The following is a 25,734-nucleotide window of genomic DNA, read 5'->3' on the forward strand; positions in this document are numbered from 1 at the left end:
CAAAACATTGGCATGTGGCAGAAGCTGAGGTAAACTGCATTTATGTTTGAGATTGAGAACATGGCTTTAAGGAGGACTCTTGTGATGATTTCAAACAAACTAAACAGTCTTTGGTAAAACAAAAAAACAAAGGTAGTAAAAACGATTGGCCTGCAGAGGGGGGAAACAAAGTCTGTAGTAAGCTCTACTTGTCTCTGGATCAGTCAGACAAAATATTGGAATTTCAACGTCTGACCACCAGGGGGAAGTAGAGGGCCGTCAAACTGTACTTAAGAGCAGAAGACCAACACGGCAAAGCAAGAGAGTTAAAACAAGCCTTGCACGTCAAAACCCAATCCGAAAGGAGAGGAGGAAGATTGAAATTAGCAAATATTGGAAGATCAAGAGTTCATTTAGAGTCCAAAAAGAAATCAGAGGATCAAGTGTTGGCACCTTATCTTGAGTGTGATGTGTTCTTTCACAGGAAGGCCAGCTTCTCAGAGCATGAATGACTGGGTGTGTTTGAAATCCTGGGACTGAGGGACACAGAAAAGAAGGTTTAAGTATTGATTTTGCACCAGCAACAGTTACTAGGTAAGTTTGTTTTCCCTCATGTTTAAAGGGGAGTTCTGGTGTATTTAAACCTGGGCACTGTTGTTAACATATCTAGGGGTCTAACTGACTGAACGGTACAAAAAGTTTTGGATGTACTCCTGTAGACAATTTGCAAAACTGGCTTCAACGTTATCTCTGGCAAATGCCCCCGATCAAGTACGCCCACTGACAGGCTTAGACTGGTGTATTACAACATAACAGAAATAATCCTTATTATTAAGGTAACCAGAAACAGCTGTAATATGGGTCTTTCCACCAAATCCACCAAACTCCATTGACAAAAACAGCGATTTTGACCTTGCTGAACACAGGAGCTACTGGTGTACTGCTGCCACAATCAGTTACTTTTTTGTGTTATTGTGTGTTACGCAAATATTATGTCGGATCAGAACTAACTCTTCTAAATCTCAGAAATCACACAATAACACAAATAAATTCACCAATCGATGCAGCAGTAGACCAGCAGATCCCTTGTTATGCAATGTAAAATTACTCATTTTCTAAATGGAGTCTGGTGGCGTGATGTTAAAATCTGTTTCTGGTTGGAAAATAAAGGCTGTAACCTTTACAAAAAGGTCTATTTCTGTTGCAATCCTCTCTGTATTGTTGTCAGAAAGTTTTAATATTAATCTGAGCCTGTCAGTGGCAAAAACAAGCACTTTGATTTGGACCTTGCCATGAAAGATTACGTTGCAGCCTGCTTGCAATTCCAAATCTTTATGTATCTACTTGACATTTAGAGGTCAAAATATGTAGGGGAAAGACGGGCGCAAGTTTAAGAAATACAGAATTCCCCTTTAAGTCAGCACTTTGCTCATGTTACCAGTCAGAGCCAAACATGTGAGGACAGCGGGGAGATCGAGGGAGGATGAGGATAAACAAAATTGAAAAAGTCACTTACTTCTTGGGGCGGAGGGATGTAGTTGACATTGGACCTGAAAGACAAAGGCATGGTAAGCACATCGGACAGTTTGACATAGTCACAAAGAAGAGAAGACACTCGGGGCAGACAGCTGTATCCTGAGTCATATCTTGCCCTGCATAAATAATGCACATCATACATGGCAAACATCCCATTGGGTAAAAGAAAGTCTGACTCTGACCCCGCAATGACTGAGCAGGACGGTATGAAGCTGGAGAGAGGACTGTGTAAGGGCACTTGAACTTAACAGTCCTATTCTGGACACAAATACATGCAGTTACCAGTTCATTTGTAACACCTAGCTGCCAAAATTAATTTGATTCCAGTTGAAAACCAAATTAGACAGTTTAACCATTAACAATGTGACATTATGATGCTATTCTATGACTTTTTTATGACATTGTTACGTGCCACAGTGTGTGTTGGAAGTCAACTAGTCGCTAGTTTTACCCCTTTTGTGGAAGGAGGGTATTTAGACTTTTAAAGCAGTTCTTTTGTTTGTTTTTGACAGCTCACTTTGTGTTTAGGTTGTGAATAAACTTGTCTTAAATTTGCCTATCTGTTGTTCCGCCCTTTTTTTTCCTGGGTTCTAATTTGTTACTCCCCAAGCCCTGACAGATATGCTATACGCTGACTTTTTTTTTATTATCACTTTTTAGGACATGCTATGCTATGACTTCTTATGACTTTTTAATCACTTTTTTATCACTTTTTTCGACAGGCTATACTCTGACTTTTTTATCACTTTTTTCGACATGCTATACTATGACTTTTTAGGACAGGGTATAGCAGGTCATAAAATAAGTCATAGTATAGCATGACAAAATATACGTCATAGCTTAGCATGTCATAAAAAAAGTCATAGTATAGCATGTCATAAAATAAGTCATAGTATAGCATGTCATAAAAAAGTCATAGTATAGCATGTATAGCATGTTGAAGAAACATTATAGTATAGCAGGTCCAAAAAAGGCATAGTATAGCATGTCATAAAATAAGTCATAGTATAGCATGTCGAAAAAAAGTCATAGTATAGCATGTCATAAAAAAGTCATAGTATAGCATGTATAGCATGTTGAAGAAACATTATAGTATAGCAGGTCCAAAAAAGGCATAGTATAGCATGTCGAAAAAAAGTCATAGTATAGCATGTCATAAAAAAGTCATAGTATAGCATGTCATAAAATAAGTCATAGTATAGCATGTCAAAATATACGTCATAGTATAGCATGTCGAAAAAACGTCATAGTATAGCATGTATAGCATGTTGAAGAAACATTATAGTATAGCATGTCATAAAATAAGTCATAGTATAGCATGTCGAAAAAAAGGCATAGTATAGCATGTCATAAAATAAGTCATAGTATAGCATGTCGAAAAAAAGGCATAGTATAGCATGTCATAAAATAAGTCATAGTATAGCATGTCGAAAAAAAGTCATAGTATAGCATGTCATAAAAAAGTCATAGTATAGCATGTCATAAAATAAGTCATAGTATAGCATGTCAAAATATACGTCATAGTATAGCATGTCGAAAAAACGTCATAGTATAGCATGTATAGCATGTCGAAAAAAAGTCATAGTATAGCATGTCATAAAAAAAGTCATAGTATAGCATGTCAAAATATACGTCATAGTATAGCATGTCGAAAAAACGTCATAGTATAGCATGTCATAAAATAAGTCATAGTATAGCATGTATAGCATGTTGAAGAAACATTATAGTATAGCAGGTCCAAAAAAGGCATAGTATAGCATGTCATAAAATAAGTCATAGTATAGCATGTCGAAAAAAAGTCATAGTATAGCATGTCATAAAAAAGTCATAGTATAGCATGTATAGCATGTTGAAGAAACATTATAGTATAGCAGGTCCAAAAAAGGCATAGTATAGCATGTCGAAAAAAAGTCATAGTATAGCATGTCATAAAAAAGTCATAGTATAGCATGTCAGAAAATAAGTCATAGTATAGCATGTCAAAATATACGTCATAGTATAGCATGTCGAAAAAACGTCATAGTATAGCATGTATAGCATGTTGAAGAAACATTATAGTATAGCATGTCATAAAATAAGTCATAGTATAGCATGTCGAAAAAAAGGCATAGTATAGCATGTCATAAAATAAGTCATAGTATAGCATGTCGAAAAAAAGGCATAGTATAGCATGTCATAAAATAAGTCATAGTATAGCATGTCGAAAAAAAGTCATAGTATAGCATGTCATAAAAAAGTCATAGTATAGCATGTCATAAAATAAGTCATAGTATAGCATGTCAAAATATACGTCATAGTATAGCATGTCGAAAAAACGTCATAGTATAGCATGTATAGCATGTCGAAAAAAAGTCATAGTATAGCATGTCATAAAAAAAGTCATAGTATAGCATGTCAAAATATACGTCATAGTATAGCATGTCGAAAAAACGTCATAGTATAGCATGTATAGCATGTTGAAGAAACATTATAGTATAGCATGTCATAAAATAAGTCATAGTATAGCATGTATAGCATGTTGAAGAAACATTATAGTATAGCAGGTCCAAAAAAGGCATAGTATAGCATGTCATAAAATAAGTCATAGTATAGCATGTCGAAAAAAAGTCATAGTATAGCATGTCATAAAAAAGTCATAGTATAGCATGTATAGCATGTTGAAGAAACATTATAGTATAGCAGGTCCAAAAAAGGCATAGTATAGCATGTCGAAAAAAAGTCATAGTATAGCATGTCATAAAAAAGTCATAGTATAGCATGTCATAAAATAAGTCATAGTATAGCATGTCAAAATATACGTCATAGTATAGCATGTCGAAAAAACGTCATAGTATAGCATGTATAGCATGTCGAAAAAAAGTCATAGTATAGCATGTCATAAAAAAGTCATAGTATAGCATGTCATAAAATAAGTCATAGTATAGCATGTCAAAATATACGTCATAGTATAGCATGTCGAAAAAACGTCATAGTATAGCATGTATAGCATGTTGAAGAAACATTATAGTATAGCATGTCATAAAATAAGTCATAGTATAGCATGTCGAAAAAAAGGCATAGTATAGCATGTCATAAAATAAGTCATAGTATAGCATGTCATAAAATAAGTCATAGTATAGCATGTCGAAAAAAAGGCATAGTATAGCATGTCATAAAATAAGTCATAGTATAGCAGGTCGAAAATAAGTCATAGTATAGCATGTCATAAAAAAAGGCATAGTATAGCATGTCATAAAATAAGTCATAGTATAGCATGTCGAAAAAAAGGCATAGTATAGCATGTCATAAAATAAGTCATAGTATAGCATGTCGAAAAAAAGGCATAGTATAGCATGTCATAAAATAAGTCATAGTATAGCATGTCATAAAATAAGTCATAGTATAGCATGTCGAAAAAAAGGCATAGTATAGCATGTCATAAAATAAGTCATAGTATAGCAGGTCGAAAATAAGTCATAGTATAGCATGTCATAAAATAAGTCATAGTATAGCATGTCGAAAAAAAGGCATAGTATAGCATGTCATAAAATAAGTCATAGTATAGCATGTCGAAAAAAAGGCATAGTATAGCATGTCATAAAATAAGTCATAGTATAGCACGTCATAAAATAAGTCATAGTATAGCATGTATAGCATGTTGAAGAAACATTATAGTATAGCAGGTCCAAAAAAGGCATAGTATAGCATGTCATAAAATAAGTCATAGTATAGCATGTCGAAAAAAAGGCATAGTATAGCATGTCATAAAATAAGTCATAGTATAGCATGTCATAAAATAAGTCATAGTATAGCATGTCGAAAAAAAGGCATAGTATAGCATGTCATAAAATAAGTCATAGTATAGCAGGTCGAAAATAAGTCATAGTATAGCATGTCATAAAATAAGTCATAGTATAGCATGTCGAAAAAAAGGCATAGTATAGCATGTCATAAAATAAGTCATAGTATAGCATGTCGAAAAAAAGGCATAGTATAGCATGTCATAAAATAAGTCATAGTATAGCATGTCATAAAATAAGTCATAGTATAGCATGTCGAAAAAAAGGCATAGTATAGCATGTCATAAAATAAGTCATAGTATAGCAGGTCGAAAATAAGTCATAGTATAGCATGTCATAAAATAAGTCATAGTATAGCATGTCGAAAAAAAGGCATAGTATAGCATGTCATAAAATAAGTCATAGTATAGCATGTCGAAAAAAAGGCATAGTATAGCATGTCATAAAATAAGTCATAGTATAGCACGTCATAAAATAAGTCATAGTATAGCATGTATAGCATGTTGAAGAAACATTATAGTATAGCAGGTCCAAAAAAGGCATAGTATAGCATGTCATAAAATAAGTCATAGTATAGCATGTCGAAAAAAAGTCATAGTATAGCATGTCATAAAAAAGTCATAGTATAGCATGTCATAAAATAAGTCATAGTATAGCATGTCAAAATATACGTCATAGTATAGCATGTCGAAAAAACGTCATAGTATAGCATGTATAGCATGTTGAAGAAACATTATAGTATAGCATGTCATAAAATAAGTCATAGTATAGCATGTCGAAAAAAAGGCATAGTATAGCATGTCATAAAATAAGTCATAGTATAGCATGTCATAAAATAAGTCATAGTATAGCAGGTCGAAAAAAAGGCATAGTATAGCATGTATAGCATGTTGAAGAAACATTATAGTATAGCATGTCATAAAATAAGTCATAGTATAGCATGTATAGCATGTTGAAGAAACATTATAGTATAGCATGTCGAAAAAAAGTCATAGTATAGCATGTCGAAAAAAAGTCATAGTATAGCATGTCAAAATATACGTCATAGTATAGCATGTCGAAAAAAAGTCATAGTATAGCATGTCATAAAATAAGTCATAGTATAGCATGTCATAAAAAAAGTCATAGTATAGCATGTCGAAAAAAAGTCATAGTATAGCATGTCATAAAATAAGTCATAGTATAGCATGTCGAAAAAAAGGCATAGTATAGCATGTCGAAAAAAAAGCATAGTATAGCATGTCATAAGATAAGTCATAGTATAGCAGGTCGAAAAAAGGCATAGTATAGCATGTCATAAGATAAGTCATAGTATAGCAGGTCGAAAAAAAGCATAGTATAGCATGTCATAAGATAAGTCATAGTATAGCAGGTCGAAAAAAGGCATAGTATAGCATGTCATAAGATAAGTCATAGTATAGCAGGTCGAAAAAAGGCATAGTATAGCATGTCATAAAATAAGTCATAGTATAGCATGTCGAAAAAAAGGCATAGTATAGCATGTCATAAGATAAGTCATAGTATAGCAGGTCGAAAAAAGGCATAGTATAGCATGTCGAAAAAAAGGCATAGTATAGCATGTCATAAGATAAGTCATAGTATAGCAGGTCGAAAAAAGGCATAGTATAGCATGTCATAAAAAAAGTCATTGTATAGCATGTCAAAATATACATCATAGTATAGCATGTTGAAGAAACATTATAGTATAGCAGGTCCAAAAAAGGCATAGTATAGCATGTCATAAAAAAAGTCATAGTATAGCATGTCGAAAAAAAGGCATAGTATAGCATGTCATAAAATAAGTCATAGTATAGCATGTCGAAAAAAAGGCATAGTATAGCATGTCGAAAAAAAAGCATAGTATAGCATGTCATAAGATAAGTCATAGTATAGCAGGTCGAAAAAAGGCATAGTATAGCATGTCATAAGATAAGTCATAGTATAGCAGGTCGAAAAAAGGCATAGTATAGCATGTCATAAAATAAGTCATAGTATAGCATGTCGAAAAAAAGGCATAGTATAGCATGTCATAAGATAAGTCATAGTATAGCAGGTCGAAAAAAAGGCATAGTATAGCATGTCGAAAAAAAAGCATAGTATAGCATGTCATAAGATAAGTCATAGTATAGCATGTCGAAAAAAAGGCATAGTATAGCATGTCATAAAAAAAGTCATTGTATAGCATGTCAAAATATACATCATAGTATAGCATGTTGAAGAAACATTATAGTATAGCAGGTCCAAAAAAGGCATAGTATAGCATGTCATAAAATAAGTCATAGTATAGCATGTCATAAAAAAAGTCATAGTATAGCATGTCGAAAAAAAGTCATAGTATAGCATGTCATAAAATAAGTCATAGTATAGCATGTCGAAAAAAAGGCATAGTATAGCATGTCGAAAAAAAGGCATAGTATAGCATGTCATAAGATAAGTCATAGTATAGCAGGTCGAAAAAAGGCATAGTATAGCATGTTATAAAATAAGTCATAGTATAGCATGTCATAAAATAAGTCATAGTATAGCATGTCAAAATATACGTCATAGTATAGCATGTCGAAAAAAAGTCATTGTATAGCATGTCATAAAATAAGTCATAGTATAGCATGTCATAAAAAAGTCATAGTATAGCATGTCATAAAATAAGTCATAGTATAGCATGTCAAAATATACGTCATAGTATAGCATGTCGAAAAAACGTCATAGTATAGCATGTATAGCATGTCGAAAAAAAGTCATAGTATAGCATGTCATAAAAAAGTCATAGTATAGCATGTCATAAAATAAGTCATAGTATAGCATGTCAAAATATACGTCATAGTATAGCATGTCGAAAAAACGTCATAGTATAGCATGTATAGCATGTTGAAGAAACATTATAGTATAGCATGTCATAAAATAAGTCATAGTATAGCATGTCGAAAAAAAGGCATAGTATAGCATGTCATAAAATAAGTCATAGTATAGCATGTCATAAAATAAGTCATAGTATAGCATGTCGAAAAAAAGGCATAGTATAGCATGTCATAAAATAAGTCATAGTATAGCATGTCGAAAAAAAGGCATAGTATAGCATGTCATAAAATAAGTCATAGTATAGCATGTCATAAAATAAGTCATAGTATAGCATGTCGAAAAAAAGGCATAGTATAGCATGTCATAAAATAAGTCATAGTATAGCAGGTCGAAAATAAGTCATAGTATAGCATGTCATAAAATAAGTCATAGTATAGCATGTCGAAAAAAAGGCATAGTATAGCATGTCATAAAATAAGTCATAGTATAGCATGTCGAAAAAAAGGCATAGTATAGCATGTCATAAAATAAGTCATAGTATAGCATGTCGAAAAAAAGGCATAGTATAGCATGTCATAAAATAAGTCATAGTATAGCATGTCATAAAATAAGTCATAGTATAGCATGTCGAAAAAAAGGCATAGTATAGCATGTCATAAAATAAGTCATAGTATAGCAGGTCGAAAATAAGTCATAGTATAGCATGTCATAAAATAAGTCATAGTATAGCATGTCGAAAAAAAGGCATAGTATAGCATGTCATAAAGTAAGTCATAGTATAGCATGTCGAAAAAAAGGCATAGTATAGCATGTCATAAAATAAGTCATAGTATAGCATGTCATAAAATAAGTCATAGTATAGCATGTCGAAAAAAAGGCATAGTATAGCATGTCATAAAATAAGTCATAGTATAGCAGGTCGAAAATAAGTCATAGTATAGCATGTCATAAAATAAGTCATAGTATAGCATGTCGAAAAAAAGGCATAGTATAGCATGTCATAAAATAAGTCATAGTATAGCATGTCGAAAAAAAGGCATAGTATAGCATGTCATAAAATAAGTCATAGTATAGCATGTCGAAAAAAAGGCATAGTATAGCATGTCATAAAATAAGTCATAGTATAGCATGTCATAAAATAAGTCATAGTATAGCATGTCGAAAAAAAGGCATAGTATAGCATGTCATAAAATAAGTCATAGTATAGCATGTCGAAAAAAAGGCATAGTATAGCATGTCATAAAATAAGTCATAGTATAGCATGTCGAAAAAAAGGCATAGTATAGCATGTCATAAAATAAGTCATAGTATAGCACGTCATAAAATAAGTCATAGTATAGCATGTATAGCATGTTGAAGAAACATTATAGTATAGCAGGTCCAAAAAAGGCATAGTATAGCATGTCATAAAATAAGTCATAGTATAGCATGTCGAAAAAAAGTCATAGTATAGCATGTCATAAAAAAGTCATAGTATAGCATGTCGAAAAAAAGGCATAGTATAGCATGTCATAAAATAAGTCATAGTATAGCATGTCATAAAATAAGTCATAGTATAGCAGGTCGAAAAAAAGGCATAGTATAGCATGTATAGCATGTTGAAGAAACATTATAGTATAGCATGTCATAAAATAAGTCATAGTATAGCATGTATAGCATGTTGAAGAAACATTATAGTATAGCATGTCGAAAAAAAGTCATAGTATAGCATGTCGAAAAAAAGTCATAGTATAGCATGTCATAAAATAAGTCATAGTATAGCATGTCGAAAAAAAGTCATAGTATAGCATGTCATAAAATAAGTCATAGTATAGCATGTCAAAATATACGTCATAGTATAGCATGTCGAAAAAAAGTCATAGTATAGCATGTCATAAAATAAGTCATAGTATAGCATGTCATAAAAAAAGTCATAGTATAGCATGTCGAAAAAAAGTCATAGTATAGCATGTCATAAAATAAGTCATAGTATAGCATGTCGAAAAAAAGGCATAGTATAGCATGTCGAAAAAAAAGCATAGTATAGCATGTCATAAGATAAGTCATAGTATAGCAGGTCGAAAAAAGGCATAGTATAGCATGTCATAAGATAAGTCATAGTATAGCAGGTCGAAAAAAGGCATAGTATAGCATGTCATAAAATAAGTCATAGTATAGCATGTCGAAAAAAAGGCATAGTATAGCATGTCATAAGATAAGTCATAGTATAGCAGGTCGAAAAAAGGCATAGTATAGCATGTCGAAAAAAAGGCATAGTATAGCATGTCATAAGATAAGTCATAGTATAGCAGGTCGAAAAAAGGCATAGTATAGCATGTCATAAAATAAGTCATAGTATAGCATGTCGAAAAATTGTCAATAGTATAGCAGGTCCAAAAAAGGCATAGTGTAGCATGTCATAAAATAAGTCATAGTATAGCATGTCATAAAAAAGTCATAGTATAGCATGTATAGCATGTCAAAAAAAAAGTCATAGTATAGCATGTCGAAAAATATCATAGTATAGCATGTCAAAAAATGTCGTAGTATAGCACTTCTTGCTATACTATGACTTTTATGGCATTTTTCGACATGCTATGACTTTTTTATGACATGCTATACTATGACTTTTTATTTCATGACTCACTTAATTATTGCATGCTACTTGTTTGAGTTTTATTTTATGAATAATGATAGTATGACATGCTATACTATGAATTACTATAGTATGGCATGCATTCTTTGACATAGCATGACTTTATTTTATGAGTTACTACAATATCGCATGCTAAAATATTTAAAACAGTGGTGAAATTTGACAGTTTAACATTTTATTTAGTAAATTATTTCTCGGCCAGGTGCGGTTGATCTATCGCAGTTGTGTATGAGACTATTCTGACTGTTAATTGCCTCCATATCTGTCTTTCTGCCTAAGGGTCACACTCACGTGTCCTCAGTTCTGTGCAGGGTTTGGCTGCTGATGTGGGACGCACCATGACACTCGGAGATCCAAAATGACCTGTGGGGGTCAGTGTGTTTGCTTTAAAAGGGGCAACAACAGGGGGGGCATTTGGGACTCGCACTGCACACCATGCTTGTCTGGAGGTGGTGGTTATTTGTATGGAATATTAAATCATTTATAAAGTAGTGCTTGAGAAAGACTTTAGTTTCTGTCATTTCAGAGGTTTCAGCCTGCGCCCAACAGTTAAGTGTTACTCAGGCAAACTGAATAATAGTCAAGTCTTTCAAACCTCTATGACCTTCACTAAGGTAGCAATACACAGCAAAGAGTATCACAAACCAATCGGACACCTGGAACACTTTCTGAGCTTACACTAACCGGTTAGTTCTGTCTACATGCGTACATTACTTTTTTTAAGCTGGAAAGCATGGGTCACTGAACTAGCAAATCCTAGTTTACAGGCAGAAATCCAAATATTTAGGCAAACAAATATCCAACGCATAAATTAAATGTACATCAACCAACCTCTTTGTTCAAGCACACCTTTATGAATGATTCAAAATTACATATATTAGCGTAAAATGTTTCACAGACATGCAGCCAATCGTGATGCAGCGGAGCTGAACGAAATGCTGGGCTGAGCAGGTCAAGTGGTGCGCAAATCACATGCAGCAGTCAAGAACCCCAAAATCCAACTATTGTCTGACTTCCTTTTCTTCCAGGTTTTTATTACAGGTGGGAAAGTGTCCCTCAGCAAAACATGTAACACTTTATGTTTTAATGTTTGGTGTTCCCCTAGGCTCCCGTTTAGGCCCCTTGTAGATCTATTTATTTATTCATTATCGCACATTTCCTACCATGACTTTAATAAATCTATTTTTTTAACGGTTTATCTACATTGTCTTTGAAGTAATTTATAATAAACTTGCTGTTTCATACCATTACATTTTTTTAGGGAAATTAAAATCGTAAATCTCCTTATCTCGTAAATCGTACATTTCCTCCTTAACAAAATCATATGAGAAAAAAAACTGGACCCTGGTCAGCGTTAAAAACAATATAACATTCATCCATCATCGGTGTCCAAGACCAGTTTTCTCCAAAAGGCAGGCATAAATCCCTGATCTGCATCTCTACTCTGATAACTAGTGCCTAAGATTGGTGCATCAGATATCATGTCACATTGTCTCTGAGTCTATGTGAAGAAGCCCGTTCTATAAATAGGGAGTTGACACTGACAGCTCCAGTTAGCTCAGTGGGATAAGCATCAGACTTTAACCTAGACAAAGAGCTTTCGCATCAGCTTCAAGGAGAGCTCCACAGTGGCTCTCCATCAAATTCTGCTCAGTAACAAGCCAGTAATCAAATAACATAAAGTCAAGCGAATAAGGCCAGTCACACGAGGACATGCATTTATGTCTCAACGGCCAGTCAAGCATCAAAACGGCCTTACGCCCACTCTGGTGTGTTTGCAGGACAGGGCAAATTGTGTGTAAAGACTGTGCACTCGCAGCCCTCTGTTACGCCACAGTCTCACTCTTCAATCTTTGCAATATCTAACAAATCCATTTCAAATTACCCATCCAATCAGTTTAATTGCTTGCAATTCTTTCTTCTGCCAATATTTTCCTCCTTGCTGATTAACAGCCTGTAATTATTCCATAATTACGTTGCACAGATTATTTCCGCTCCTTAATTTTCTGTATTTTTAGATCATCTCTCTTGCTACATTTTGACATAATTCCAACAGATGTACATCTGCCTGGAAGTGGCAATCGATTTAGAAAAGAACAACCTATTCCCTGTGGTTTTACATCTGTTGGCACCAATCACCGGATGAGTAGAAACACAGGCGCTGTTGTGGCTCCAAAGCACACACATATAGACACACACAGCCACAGCTGTCACTCTGTACAGTCCTGACTCAGCAAACACGCAGCCTAAGTGCAACCCCCCCCCTGCTCCCTCAGTCCTCAGTGTTTAGGTTATTAGCTTGTTTGTTCACATCAATGTTAATGCAATCACAGAGCTCTTACCTTCCTCTGTGTCCTGCTGATGGATGAGTCGGGACGACCATGTAACAGAAAACAGATTTAATGTCACTTTTTTTGGAGGGAATCAGATCTAATTGATGTACTGTTCATGCAAGCAGACAAAGTGGTTATTCGATTATAAATACAACTCAGCAAACAAGTGAACTTAAGGGGAAAACTCACGACTGAAGAATCCGTTGCGGTGTAAGAGGAATCCCCCGCAGCCGCAGATGACGATGATCAGGCAGACCACCACCACTGCAGCCACAACAGCGGAGACGTTGACGTCCTCTGGAGGTGAGACGGAGATGAGAACAAAGACTGAGTTAGAACAAATGCTTCACTTTAAATTTCTTTAAATGAAAAGGGTCATATTATTTTAAATACACCTGAATCCCGCTATAACCTACAGCATGTTAAATCATGTATTAACAAGCCCAAGAGCTTTCCAAAAAGCGCAATGTTAGTCATTAGCAGCCCTTGGAATTTGAAGCCAGACTATAAAGGTGTGTCAGATTTCAGAAGCAGGGTGAAACAAGTTTAGTGGGCTTTTCCTCTCCACTGCACTCCTGATTTTCTCCAGTTCTGAAAGGTGTGGGCGAAGAGGCAGGAAGAAGTGTGGAAACACACACACACACACATACACACCTATCGTCATGTGCTTGCCCTCGCACGTCTTTGCCGGTCCAACTCCGTTGAAAGCGCGGCAGCTGTATCGACCAGTGTCCTCTTTGGCTACAGCCTTAAACTCCTGCAGAAGAGACAGATGAAAACCTTTCTAATGGCTGTACCTTAAATTAAAGCACCTGTTCTGCTGACATGCTTTAAACCAGAACACAAAGCAGCAAGGAGACATTGTAAACTATTTCCAAATACACCATCCTTCCCTGTATTGCTTATCTACAGAGAAACACTCACCAGTATCCCCGTGTGTGAGTTGATTACATAGGTGGCGTTGGCGTAGCGTGGCGTGCTGATTGGCTGGCTGTCCTTGAACCATGAGTAAGTAGCCGGCGGGATGCTCTGTTGGTCCCTGCAGCGCAGCTGCACCACTGAGCCCGTCACTGCCCCACTAGGGATTTCACATGACGGAGTGTGTGGGGGCACTGGAGGACAAGACAAGGTAAGAGTTAAATACAAATAAAAGAAACCTCGTAAACAAGCCAATATTCTCTTTGAGTCTTACCCAGGACTTTGAGTGTGATGTTGGTCTCGCCCAGACTGACTGAGTCAAGAGGAGCACTGATCTCACAGCGGTATTCCCCAGCGTCCTCCTGGGTCACCCTTTGTAGCGTCACAGTGGCCCCTTCAATGGTCGCCCGGCCCTCAAAGGGTTCTGAGAAAAATGACAGAAGGCCAGGAAGATGAAAAGTCGTCGTGGTGCGCAAGCTGAAGCCACTTTGTGCATGAATTGATCCAATATTTACCTTTCTGCTTCATTAATATACATTAAAGATTTTATGGCAATGAAATGAAGCTACTTTGAACAATATGTACACACAAACCAACATAGATATATAAACACATCAACATACACAAATACATACACACACCAACGTACATAAATACAAAACAAACCATACATACATCATAGACTGCATAAAAAAATGGATGACATGACAGCCCCCTTAAAGTGAAGCCAAACCCTCTCTATCGCCCCCTGCTGACTGGCTGCAGTATAGGTCATAAAGCCCGCCTCCTCCATGTTAACAGATGGGACATGAGTCAAACTATAAAATATATAGATACATTTTTCTCAAACATGGTTTCTGTCATTATAGCTAGTTATTATCATGCTGATTTATGTCCAAGTGAGAAGTTTACTTTTAATTAGTTATTTGATGCTGTCAAAATGATGATTGACAGCTCTGGTGACAAATTCGGCTCCTGCAGCCGATCAGTTCCGGATTAGCAGACTGGAGGACGAACGGTGAGAGGAGATGTAACTAAAACAATCACTACAGTCATTGAAGTTTCCATACCTGTGAACGTTAACCTCAGACCAACACAAAGAAGCTGTTTTGTTAAACACGCCGGCGTGCGGGATCCTTGCTGTTTTTCGGTAAGTTAAGTGTGTGTTTGGGTTAGCGGAAGTGGCTACGGCGGCGCCACCCGACTCTGGCTCCAAACGACGTCACCATCCCAAAATGGCAGTGCCTATCACAGGGGCTATTTTGACATCACTTTCGTACAATGAGAGCAGATGGAGACGCGCTGTCCATCTTTATATACAGTCACTGACCTACATACGTACACATACACTATTGCAAACCCATCGCTCCTCTCCAGCTTCTCCCACAGCGGCTGCACACACACTTTTCCTGTTCAGTCTCTGGTTTGCTTTTCATGATCTCCCGAGCTGCTTGTTGCCAGTGGCTCTTTCTAAGAAATCCTCTGGCAACCTAATTAACTTAAACCACCAAAGAAGAGAGGGCTGCGGGTCAGAGGCATTTCAAAGCCTTGACGTATTATAAAAAACTGTTAAGCTACAGTATCTACACATTCTGTCAAATGGCCGGCCCAGGTGTGTGATGTATTTTCTAACCCCCCCTTTTTAATGCACATCATAAAGCACAGAGGAGAAGCCTGAGGGATAACATTTGAAGCCTTGACACCACTGACACAGGCTGGGCTAAAATAGCTCTTCCAGTTTATCAATCAATCCTGTCTCACCACATCCAGGTTGAGCTTTTTCTCCCCTTACAGTATGTGCAAACGCCGCCCAGCTTGTTGCGCAAAGCTGATTATAACTGCCCTGTTTGTCACCCGAGGGCGGAAGAGCAACAGGCCCGCTCTCTCACCTTTGAAGTGTCCTTGAAAGTAGACAAAGGAAACATCGTTCCCCTTCTTCTTCCACTCGATGCGTGGGTTCTGGTCTTTCTCTGTGCGGAACATGCAGGACAGCTCCGCATCTGAGGGAGGGGATGAGATATTTATGGCAGAACAGCAAAGCCTTCAATCAGTGGCATTTTTAACTGCTCGGTCTATTTATAGCTTTACGGTTTATTCTGAGAAAACGTGATGAAGCAGTTGCTCCTGGGACTGGAACGACTGGAGCTGCTTTTTCTGGCTCACCTGAGAACTCGCGCACCTCCACCTTGGGTCTGTTGGATGTCACGGTAACAGGAGCAGAGGGGGAACCTGGTGATGGGGAGGAAGACAAGGGGAAGGAGATAAAATAAGAGGGGTGAGAGCAGTTCAGGAAGCAATATCGCTTGTCATCCATTAGGGGGCAAGGTGAATTGGGTAAAGTGCTCCACATTGCCCGCCAACTACAAGAGGAGAATATTTAATGGCTGCCTTTGGTCCCTCTTGCTCTACTGTCTGAGGCAGACACAGCAGCCAGGAGTCTCTTTACAGGACATCTGAGGTAAGAGAAGGATTACTTCCTCCTCCACGTTAATCCTGCCAGGTTAAGAAGCAGCCAGCCGTATGTTTATTTAAGCGCAGGTTACAACAAGGTCACTAGGCATCTCACTGGCGGCTTGTCCAGATTAACCCCGTGTGTTGGGAAGCATTCCAAAGAGGGAGATGGTGCTCTTGTCTTTGTTTGTGTGACACCGATACCCTCCAGCCAAACAGGAAGAGGAAGCAGGAGCTGCCTTTTCCTGTGCGCTGATTGGTTTACGTGGCAGGATTACTGTCAGGTCATCCTGTTGTTAAATACAGGTTTAATGTGTGTGGAGGTTAGCTGAGGGAAAAACAGGTTTGAGCAGGGTTCCCAAACATTTTCCATTTTAGGACTTCTGATTAGATTTCATACATATCTAACTCTCAACATGTATGTTACAGTAAGAGACGTTCCCATACCTAGACTCTGAGTGTTATCCTACACCAACTACCCAGAGTGCAAAACAAAAATATATATATATTGCTTGCAGCTCCTACTGATGTAAAGTGTCCATCAAGGAGCATCAGACCCTGATTTTAACTGTTTTAACCCATTTAATCGTCTTAATATTACATTTAAAAAATGTAAGGTGTTGTAGGAATGTAGAATGAATGAAACCACGAGCTGTTCGTACAACTTTCTCCACAGCTATGGCGCCAATTTGAAACATTATTGCTTCTATCGATTACCAAGAACACCAGCTTTCACTGACAGCTGCTTTCTCCGGGGGTGAACTGCTCCTTTAAAATGTGAGTGTCTGCTAACATCTGCCAGCTTTGCCCAGCGTTACATTCTCCTTCTTCTCTGCTCTAAAACGAGAGATGGAGACAGGAAGGAGATAAGAAGAGTGCGGGAAATGCAAGTCATATCGTCATGGCAATATTGCACATTGCTGGTTTTCCTCATAGCTTACAGGCCTAATATGTGCACTCTTCTTTTAAACTAATTTGGTCACAGATGTCTGGATTTGGTTCGGTGAAAGCTCGATGCAGAACTGTGACAGGACATACAGCTTGCTGTGGAGTCCCGTGATGACTTTGGTGGCGTAGGACGCGTCTCGAACAAGCTCTCCAATTTCGGCTAAATATATCTAACAAAGCCCTTTCAACTTGTTACTTAAACAGCTTTACCAAATTTATTAGCATAACTGTGATTAGGAACATAGCGAACAACGAACGCTCATCAAGAAGAGCACCAAAACAAAACCAAACTTGCATCAAGATAGCTAGCAGGTCGCATAGCAAAGATGGCGTGCCCGGATATTCGTTGGAAGACGACGAAAATGACCAATCTGAAGAAGAACCTTGGCCCATAAGATCATACAGGAGATCAAGAAAATAGTAAGATAAAATAAAATAATTCCTCTGTTCAAGAAAATATTAGCATTCACCTTCCGATGATAGAAGCTACAACCACAAGAATCGAGTCTGAACTAGCTTCTCTTACCAGCCAGATGTAGAAGCCACACACTATCCAATCTGGAAAAATCAGAAGAAGCTTGAATCTCAAGATGACCAGCTGAGCCAAAAAGTGGATTACTGGGACAATAACTCGCAAAGAAACAATCTTTAGATTGTGAACATCCCAGAAAACATCAAAGTGTTCACCATTAACACACAGCTTGCTGTGATCTAAGCTCTCTCGCACGGTGCTAAACATTTGGCTGTCTGCTCCAAAACCACATTTTCCCATACTCTTTATTCCTCTTTGTTTCCTTATTCCTTTCTCTTCCACACTGCATACAAACCCTGTTAGAAACATGCAAACACCAAGAACCGTTAACAGTCTTTGCTGCTGCATGAAAGCCTCGAAACATCTCCCAGAAGTCTGCAAGAGGGAAAAAGGATTTAAGACTGAAGGCTTTGCTTTTTTCTGGAATTACATAATAAATATAGAACGGGCCTCAGGGGTACTTACTCTGAACATTTAGGGCTGTGAGAAACTTCTAAGAAACTTGAAATTTCTAAAAGCATCACTTAAATGTCACCTTCACATATCCTTGAGACCAGCACACGGTTACCTTTCCTGTCATTGTTTCTGCAAATGGCACGGCAGGAGATTATAATATGACCATTCTGCACTCTAAAGCATGTTTACCTAAATTAGACAGCTGTCCAGTTTCCTGTTTGTCAGTGAATTCCTGCGTGGGCTCATTGTTACTGGATTACTATGAGTCGTTTCTCCTGTTGAGGGAGGGCTGACATGGAAGAATGGAGGTCGAGCGGAGACAAAAGAGCAGGAAGTGGGAAAAGAAACACAGGAAGGTGGCCATGTTGGGTGGACGTACAGAAGGGGAAGGCCGCTTCTCTGCAGAGGTTTGTTAATCAAAATTTCTACGACAACAGCTATTTTTAAATGAGCTTTTAAATAAACAACAGCCTATACAATAATAATGTCGTCTGCAAACTCGCACTCAACTTTTTAAAAGCTTTTCCTGAAGTTGGCTCAATTCACACCAGCCTCACTCGGTCAAACTTTGAGCTAAGCAAATTAAAACTGCACGCTCTCCCTGCAGACGCCTCCCTCTTCCCCCCTCGCTTCGCCATGTGTTGACTTGAAGCACTGTAACAGGATTATCATCGTAGCCTTGGCTCGCGCACCTTGACACCCTCTGCGGAGCATTGTGTCACTGAAGGATGAACAAGACGAGGGAGGGAGATACAATGAGATTAAAAAAAGGACGAGGAGGAACGACAAAGGAGAGATGAGCGGCCCTAAGAATAGAATACAAATGAAGTGGAGTGGAGGAGAGAGAGGAGGTTGGAAGCGGGTGGAGGGTGGCTGGTGGAGTGGTGGGGGGGGCCAGAGACCCGCAGAAGCATGAATAAAAGAGGGAGCGGGATTGAAGGCGAGGGAGATCCTCTCAGACAGTGGGACTGTGAATGGGAGAAGCTCTTGTCACATAGTGTGAGACCAGGCCGGCCGCCACCTTGAAGGGTGTCTCTTTGAGAAAAGAGAGATGTAGCAGGGTTGACAACACGCCCGCACTGTACTGCTGCCCTGACTGACACACACGCACGCACGCACAGCCAAAAGAGAGCAAAGAGGCTTTGCAGTGCGAGCTCCCGCTGCCCTGGTGTCGTGCTGCACTGCGAGCTCCACTACTACAGCACTGTCATCTTCAATGGCCTCAATTAACCACGAAGGCGTTCAGGCAGACAATGAACACATGGCCCGTTCAGATCATTTCACAACTGCATGGTGGGTAATCTTAACACGGTGTAGCTCTCTGGATAAAAAGCTTTGTTGTTCAAGAAGTCAACGAGAAATGTTCGACACGTTTAGAGACAAATGTCTGCAAGCTTGCAGGAATGTACCCGCCGAGCTCTGGACGTCACTTCTGTTGTTGCTCACACGTAGCACAAGAGGTTTTTTTTGGGCTGAACTGCCCAGTAATTACAGGGACTTAAAACATGCATAAACAGCTTTTAGCACCAAATTAATAATGCAGGAGAACGGGAATGCAAATATATTCCAACAAGATGAAGAGTGTAAGGCTGGAATAAAGGCTGGATTTGGGTTGACGTAGATGTGCCGTTATCTTTCGCTTATCCTGTTCCAGTTTCGGTCGCAGCATGCTGAGCAAAGTATTCCAGACACAACTCTCTCAATCAAGCCCCTCCTGGGAGATCCAATGGTGTTGCCTGGCCAGATGACATATTCCCTCCAGCGAGTTCTGGGTCTACCCTAGGGTCCTCTCCTAGCTGGATGTACCCAAAAACGTCCAAGGGAGGCGTCCTCATCAGATGCCCAAACCACCTCAGCTGGCTCCTCTTGAGCGGAGGAGCAGCAGCTCTGCTCCCAAGCTCCCACCAAATGTCTGAGCTCCTCACCCTGCTGATTGGTACGACTCCCAAATCTGATCAATGCATTATGTGGAGCTGACTGTTAAGCTGCTTGGCTGATCTAATTACTGCTGGCAGGTGGGATCGTAATGTAAGAAGAAGAAACATGTAAAAAAGTCATGATAGGGAAGGAGACATGGGAAATCTAGCACAATGTGCTCTATTTCAAGGCTTATTTTGGTCGAGAAAAAGCGTAAAATAGCTCATTGTTAGAGATTTTTAAACAAATATAAACCTATATAAAATATGGGAACCAATGGACCAACTTCTAATGACAATTTCGGGGAAATTGACTATATTTCTGGGCTTCTGGTGCAGCCAGTTGACATCTGGGCCAAGACTTACTCTTCCGTGACCTGGTCATAGTTTACTGTCCAGCTAGCAATGTGAGATGCAAGAACGGTAAATGGACTGTACTTAGCGCTTTTCTAGTCTTGCGACCACTTAAAGGGCTTTTACCCGACATGCCACATTCACCCATTCACACACTGATGGCAAAGGCCCAAGTCTCCAATCAGGATCTATGCACTCATACCTTATGGCTACACCACCAGGAGCAATTTGGGGTTCAGTGACACTTCGACATGTTGACTGCCGCAGTCAGGGATCAAATGCCCAACCTTCCGATCGAGAGACAATCAACTCCCACTGAGCCACAGCTGCCCCAGACTAGTGATATCTGCTCTACAACTTGTGTGATGTTGGGGTAATTGTAGTAATGAGTTCCACACTGGGAAAACTAACATTAACATCCCCTAAAGTTGGAACAAGTCAAAAAGAAAATATACTGTAAGTGTATGACTTGCAAATTGGACGACCATATTGCCCAGAAACGTGGTTAGTTGCTGTCCATGAAGAGTTAAATACGCCATGTATTCTGGTATCGTGCATGTTGATTGGTAAATACTACCCAAACTATAGATGGAAACCAGACCAAAAATCTTGTCCCTTGCCAACATACGTCTGCACTAAAATGCACCAGTTGAAGATGAAGGTAGCTGACCAATTTGGGCTCAGAATCAGCTCCACCTAAGCCAGTTTGGATCCTCTTTGGAACGTGCTCACAAGACTTAAGCTAATTATGACCCAAGCATTGGGTAGCAAGCAAAACTTACACTGAGTATAAAACATTTGCTAGTAGAGCTACTTTATCCAGCACGATCCCTTCACCCGCTGAGTTAGACTGATTGTAGCTCACGTTTGGCACGCTTGACGTTGGAGGACCAATCATGAGTTCACTCAGGTTCATCAGTAGCTGCCAGAGTCGGTCAGGCACTGGCAGCATTGACTGATTAAGGCTGAGAGTCAGTTCCAGGTGGCAGCACCTGGGTCAGTGATAGCACTGAGCTGCGTCACAACTCAGGAACGCTGCCAACCAACAGGTAAGTCAGACTTAGACTCCTCCACAGTCGCTCGCCAAGTTGGTGTCCTCATGAAGTCACACAAGATCATTTTATCGAGTATTAATTAAAAGTGAAACGAGAGTCAGGAAACCGCTCGTATAGACTCTTTCAAAATAAAGTGTTTCATGTGCTTTGAAGCAGCAGGTCTCTGATGTTCCTCCAACATGGCATCAGATATGGCGACTGTAATTAAAACACGGCTGCTATGGGCCTTTTTTTTGGCTCGGAAGCAAAAAAACATCCAAACAAAGGCGTCAAACACAATCAAGCTCACACACACATACACATAATTTGTGTGTGGCGTTAACATCAACCAAACAGTGCGACAGCTCAAACTCACAGAGGGACAGCCACCCTCTTGCTTGAGCAAAAATAGAAAGATGGCACGCTCGCTCCTTGGCACGCAGCTTTCCTCTCATTACGTGGTCCGCACAGAGTGTTACAGAGACCGGGGTGGGTGTTGCCAGGGCTGTGGCGAGGTCAAAAGCATGGCGCAGTAATAATTAAGGCACTTATTCAAATTAACAAATGAGAGAGGAAGGAGATGGACTCATAGGACGTATCCTGTCTGGCTGTGTGATATAGATAAGGTGAATGTGGACGGCAGACACGTTTCAAGGCTGTGGGGGTACAGACGACAACAGGGGGAGGACTCTCTGTCTGTGTGTGTGTGTGTGTGTGTGTGTGTGTGTTCTCCATTGAACAAAGCCTCTCTGTATGACTGTGAGCAACAGCTGTCTCAGTCAGGCCGGTGTGAGTGTGTGTGTGTAAGGTTGAGATGGGGGGGATGTTGGGTCTCTCGCCACAGAGTCCCACCCAAAACATTTCCTCCTGGATTTTTAAACAATACCCTCCACAGGCGGTTATTAGAGCCGAGGTAGATTTGATGCTGCTCTCTTAAACTGTTGACGCTGTCTGCGTGCCACAATGAGTGATGTCTGTCAGGCTGTCCACAGCAGGACGGCACACACACACACACCTCTGTGAACTCGTGACCCGGCAGGCTGACAGGTGGCAAAATGTGGACAACACGGAGTAAAACGTGCGTCACTCACTCTCACTGTCTTATCACATCCATCTCAAGCTCCCCTGAAGCTCTAACAGCACGTAAACTGCTTTCTCTTTTCCTGCATGTCTCACAGGTTTCCACGCAGGGGAAGGAAGACACAGACATTGCTCATTTCTACTTCTGTCGTCCTGTTTTGTTTCCCCGCTAGGAAAACACCTCGTCACGAGGACAAACAGTTTGATATGTCTGGTGGCACTCCAACAGCTGACCTCATGCACAGATCTGCCGCCTCCTCTGCCAAACTGGTGCCCACCCGCCACCGGCATGCCGCCCACACCCTTAGGTGGCACCCGGCCAAGGGCAACTTAAGGGCCAACTTGTAGGAACCCAGCCTGGCTGCACCGTCACCTTTGCCCATTCTCACAGAGGGGCTTTGTGGGACTGCGGAATAACAACAAAAAGCAGGCAAAATGGAGATTTCTGTTCTAAAACGTATTTTTTTAAATTGTTAAATAAAATATCTGATTTTTTTAATGACTTTGTTGTTAAAGAAACTGAAAAGAGAAAAAACAGATTAACTTTTAAAAAAATGTCACTTCATAAAAGCACAACTACAAGAACAAACTCTCTCCACTTGCCCAGAGCTCTAAATAATTAGATTTTTCTGCAAAGAAGTTATCCCAGGAAATCCAGGGGCAGCTACTGTAAAACAAATCAATCGAAATAAAAAAGTAAGAAGATCAAATCAAATACTCTAAAGCTGCTTGGCCTACTATTCCCAAAGCTTTATCTCGTGCAGGGCAGCAGAGAAACACAAACAGTAAACAGTTGGTCGATGAGGATGAATAGTTTCCATGCGACTTACATTGCATCAGTAAAATGACAATGGGAAGATACAGGGACGTCCCCTCCATGTTCGTCCACAACTCCGGCTTCTCTTCCCTGGGCGCAGCGAGGAGGCAGATCCCGAGCCTCAGCTTTCTTCTCGCACTTGTTCGCAACTCTCCAATTATTCATCCAGCTTCCAGGGAATAAACTGTTCTCCAAGGGGGGGAAGCGAGCGGACCGGACCGTCGCGGAACAGCGCGGCGCGGAGGTTCTGGCACGGATAGCGGGAGAGAGCGGGGCGCACCTCCGGGACTGCTCGTTGAGAGACGCCGGCGTCCTGGGTGAGAGGTCTGTCTGGGATCAGAGTGCCTCTGTTACTACGAAAGACGCGATGTGAACGTCCTCTCTCCTCCTGTTGTGCGGTCTCGGCGCTGGCTGAGGTGGAGATGGAGGTGGAGGGAGGGCGGGGTGTTCTTTACAGACGAGCAGAGCGGCGGAGCGCCGAGAGCGCAGCGCCGTGTCCAAGACGCGCACTGCACCGCCAACTGTTCACATAACGAGAGGCAACTGGGTATGGCATCAAGGTGTGGCACCAATCATACCTTAGCGCGAGTGGGACCCGGTTTGACCCGAAAGTTTTTTAATATTACTGGAAGGCAAAGATTGAGTCCACAGATTATTTGGAACACGTTTAAATCCCAACCGGAAGAGCTTTCGTGCCAGGCATATGTGAAAATTAATCAGAGGAGGATGAGTTTAAGTCCATATCTAGAGTTAAGTCGAAATGCTGTTTGCTGTAAAAGTCTTGTATGAAAGAACACAAGAGGAGAAATATGGTTTAAATCAGAGGAGAAGCTTTTATTTTGAAGGGTTTATAAAAATGTAATAGCTTCCTCCTTTGATGTTTGATATATATATATATTAGACCCTTTCAGTTACAGCTTGACTTTATTCTCAACATATTGACAAGATGTTTGGACTGTATTCTCGACATTTTGACTTTATTTTGAAAATATCAACTTTATTCTCTCTATTTCAGCTTTAATTTCCAAATATGAAATAATACCGCAATCATCCTTCTCCTTTTTTCCTCTTATACCTGTCCCTAAAAATGGTCGACACAAACGTCCCTCTAAACAGTCATAGTTTACAGATTTACCTACAAGTTATTAGAAACAGTCCAAAGTAATAAAGGTACAACTTAAAAGGCAACCTTCTTGTTGTAATAAAAAACACCTTGAGTGAAGATCATGTCTATAATACATTGTAAGCACGCATGACAGCTCGAGGTGGATGACAGCCTCTCACTGGGATTTCTACAGAGACTTTGTTTCATACTGTTGGCAGAGCGCTCGTTCTCACCTACACTCTGCTTCTGTTGCACAATCACACCTGTCCTGGGAGACGCTCCAATACTACCACAGCTTTGTACCACTGGCCAATGAGGTTTGTGTGCTGGTTCCAGTTTCTGAATGCTGAAACCTATAATACATAAACATCCACTGTATAGACCTTACTATCAGTCATCAGGCATGAATAGAAACATGCATTAGGAGCTTAATGGGGCATTATGGATACATTATAATGTCATATGAACGTGCTTACATTGCATTGAAAGTGCCACCAAAGATCCCTTTAAACATGATATATAATGTATGTGCAATATGTCCACTTACCTGCTGGAAAAATGCTGCACATGATCTGTAGAGAGATCAGTGTATTAATAACATTTATACATGCACTATCAACATTTATAGCAGCAGAAATACCAGAAAAAACTTTTTTTTTAAAACCTGGCAACCCATAAGTTTGTTCTTAATAATGGTTATACTGTAACAACTCTATAAAGGGTGCACAATGATGTATGCATAAAGCAGACATGTGCACAGTAGGTATATACAGCAGAAGCTGCAAACAAAGGTTATTAATATTCGCTGCATATGAAGCGATAGTTGGCACTTAAGAAAGCCTCTTCATTGCACAACATTCTCAAGGTTGAAGTATTTTGATCCAAAGAGGTAAAAGATGCCAAAAATAGGTCTACCTTTGGATCGAGATGCTGCGCTCAAAGCGAAATCAGAGAGAGGTGCAGCCCAGAAAGAATTAAAGGCTTATGAGACGAAGGTTTGACGCTCTCTTAAGGCCAAAACAAGATGCTGTTTTTGTCTCCAGATAACATAAACACTGCGATAAC

General features: G+C 39.4%; 1 protein-coding gene across 1 annotated transcript; it reads right to left on the bottom strand.

The window, feature by feature from the left end:
* Positions 1-143: 143 nt before the first annotated feature.
* On the bottom strand, positions 144-23,987 carry jam2a (junctional adhesion molecule 2a). The gene is made up of 11 exons (XM_069675266.1): positions 23,578-23,987; positions 16,140-16,205; positions 15,866-15,976; positions 14,251-14,400; positions 13,983-14,170; positions 13,713-13,815; positions 13,248-13,355; positions 13,068-13,083; positions 11,017-11,088; positions 1,496-1,529; positions 144-515 (listed from the first exon to the last, which is right to left on the bottom strand). The coding sequence occupies exons 1-11, from the start codon at positions 23,624-23,626 to the stop codon at positions 477-479; spliced, it is 936 nt and encodes a 311-aa protein (XP_069531367.1). The 5' UTR covers positions 23,627-23,987; the 3' UTR covers positions 144-476.
* Between the last annotated feature and the right edge of the window lie 1,747 nt (positions 23,988-25,734).

The sequence above is a fragment of the Semicossyphus pulcher genome, unplaced genomic scaffold (genome assembly GCF_022749685.1).
Source record: "Semicossyphus pulcher isolate SPU_LCO1_2020_fin unplaced genomic scaffold, fSemPul1.0.p SCAF_24, whole genome shotgun sequence".
Lineage (NCBI taxonomy): Eukaryota > Metazoa > Chordata > Actinopteri > Labriformes > Labridae > Semicossyphus > Semicossyphus pulcher.

Excerpts from the sequence above, each read along its gene's own strand:
- jam2a (XM_069675266.1), bottom strand. The coding sequence starts at position 23,626 with ATGGAGGGGACGTCCCTGTATCTTCCCATTGTCATTTTACTGATGCAA. Across the intron at positions 13,356-13,712 it reads GGGCAAGCACATGACGATAG|AGGACGTCAACGTCTCCGCT; the intron begins GTGTGTATGTGT and ends TCTCACCTCCAG. Across the intron at positions 516-1,495 it reads ACATCCCTCCGCCCCAAGAA|TCCCAGGATTTCAAACACAC; the intron begins GTAAGTGACTTT and ends TGTGTCCCTCAG.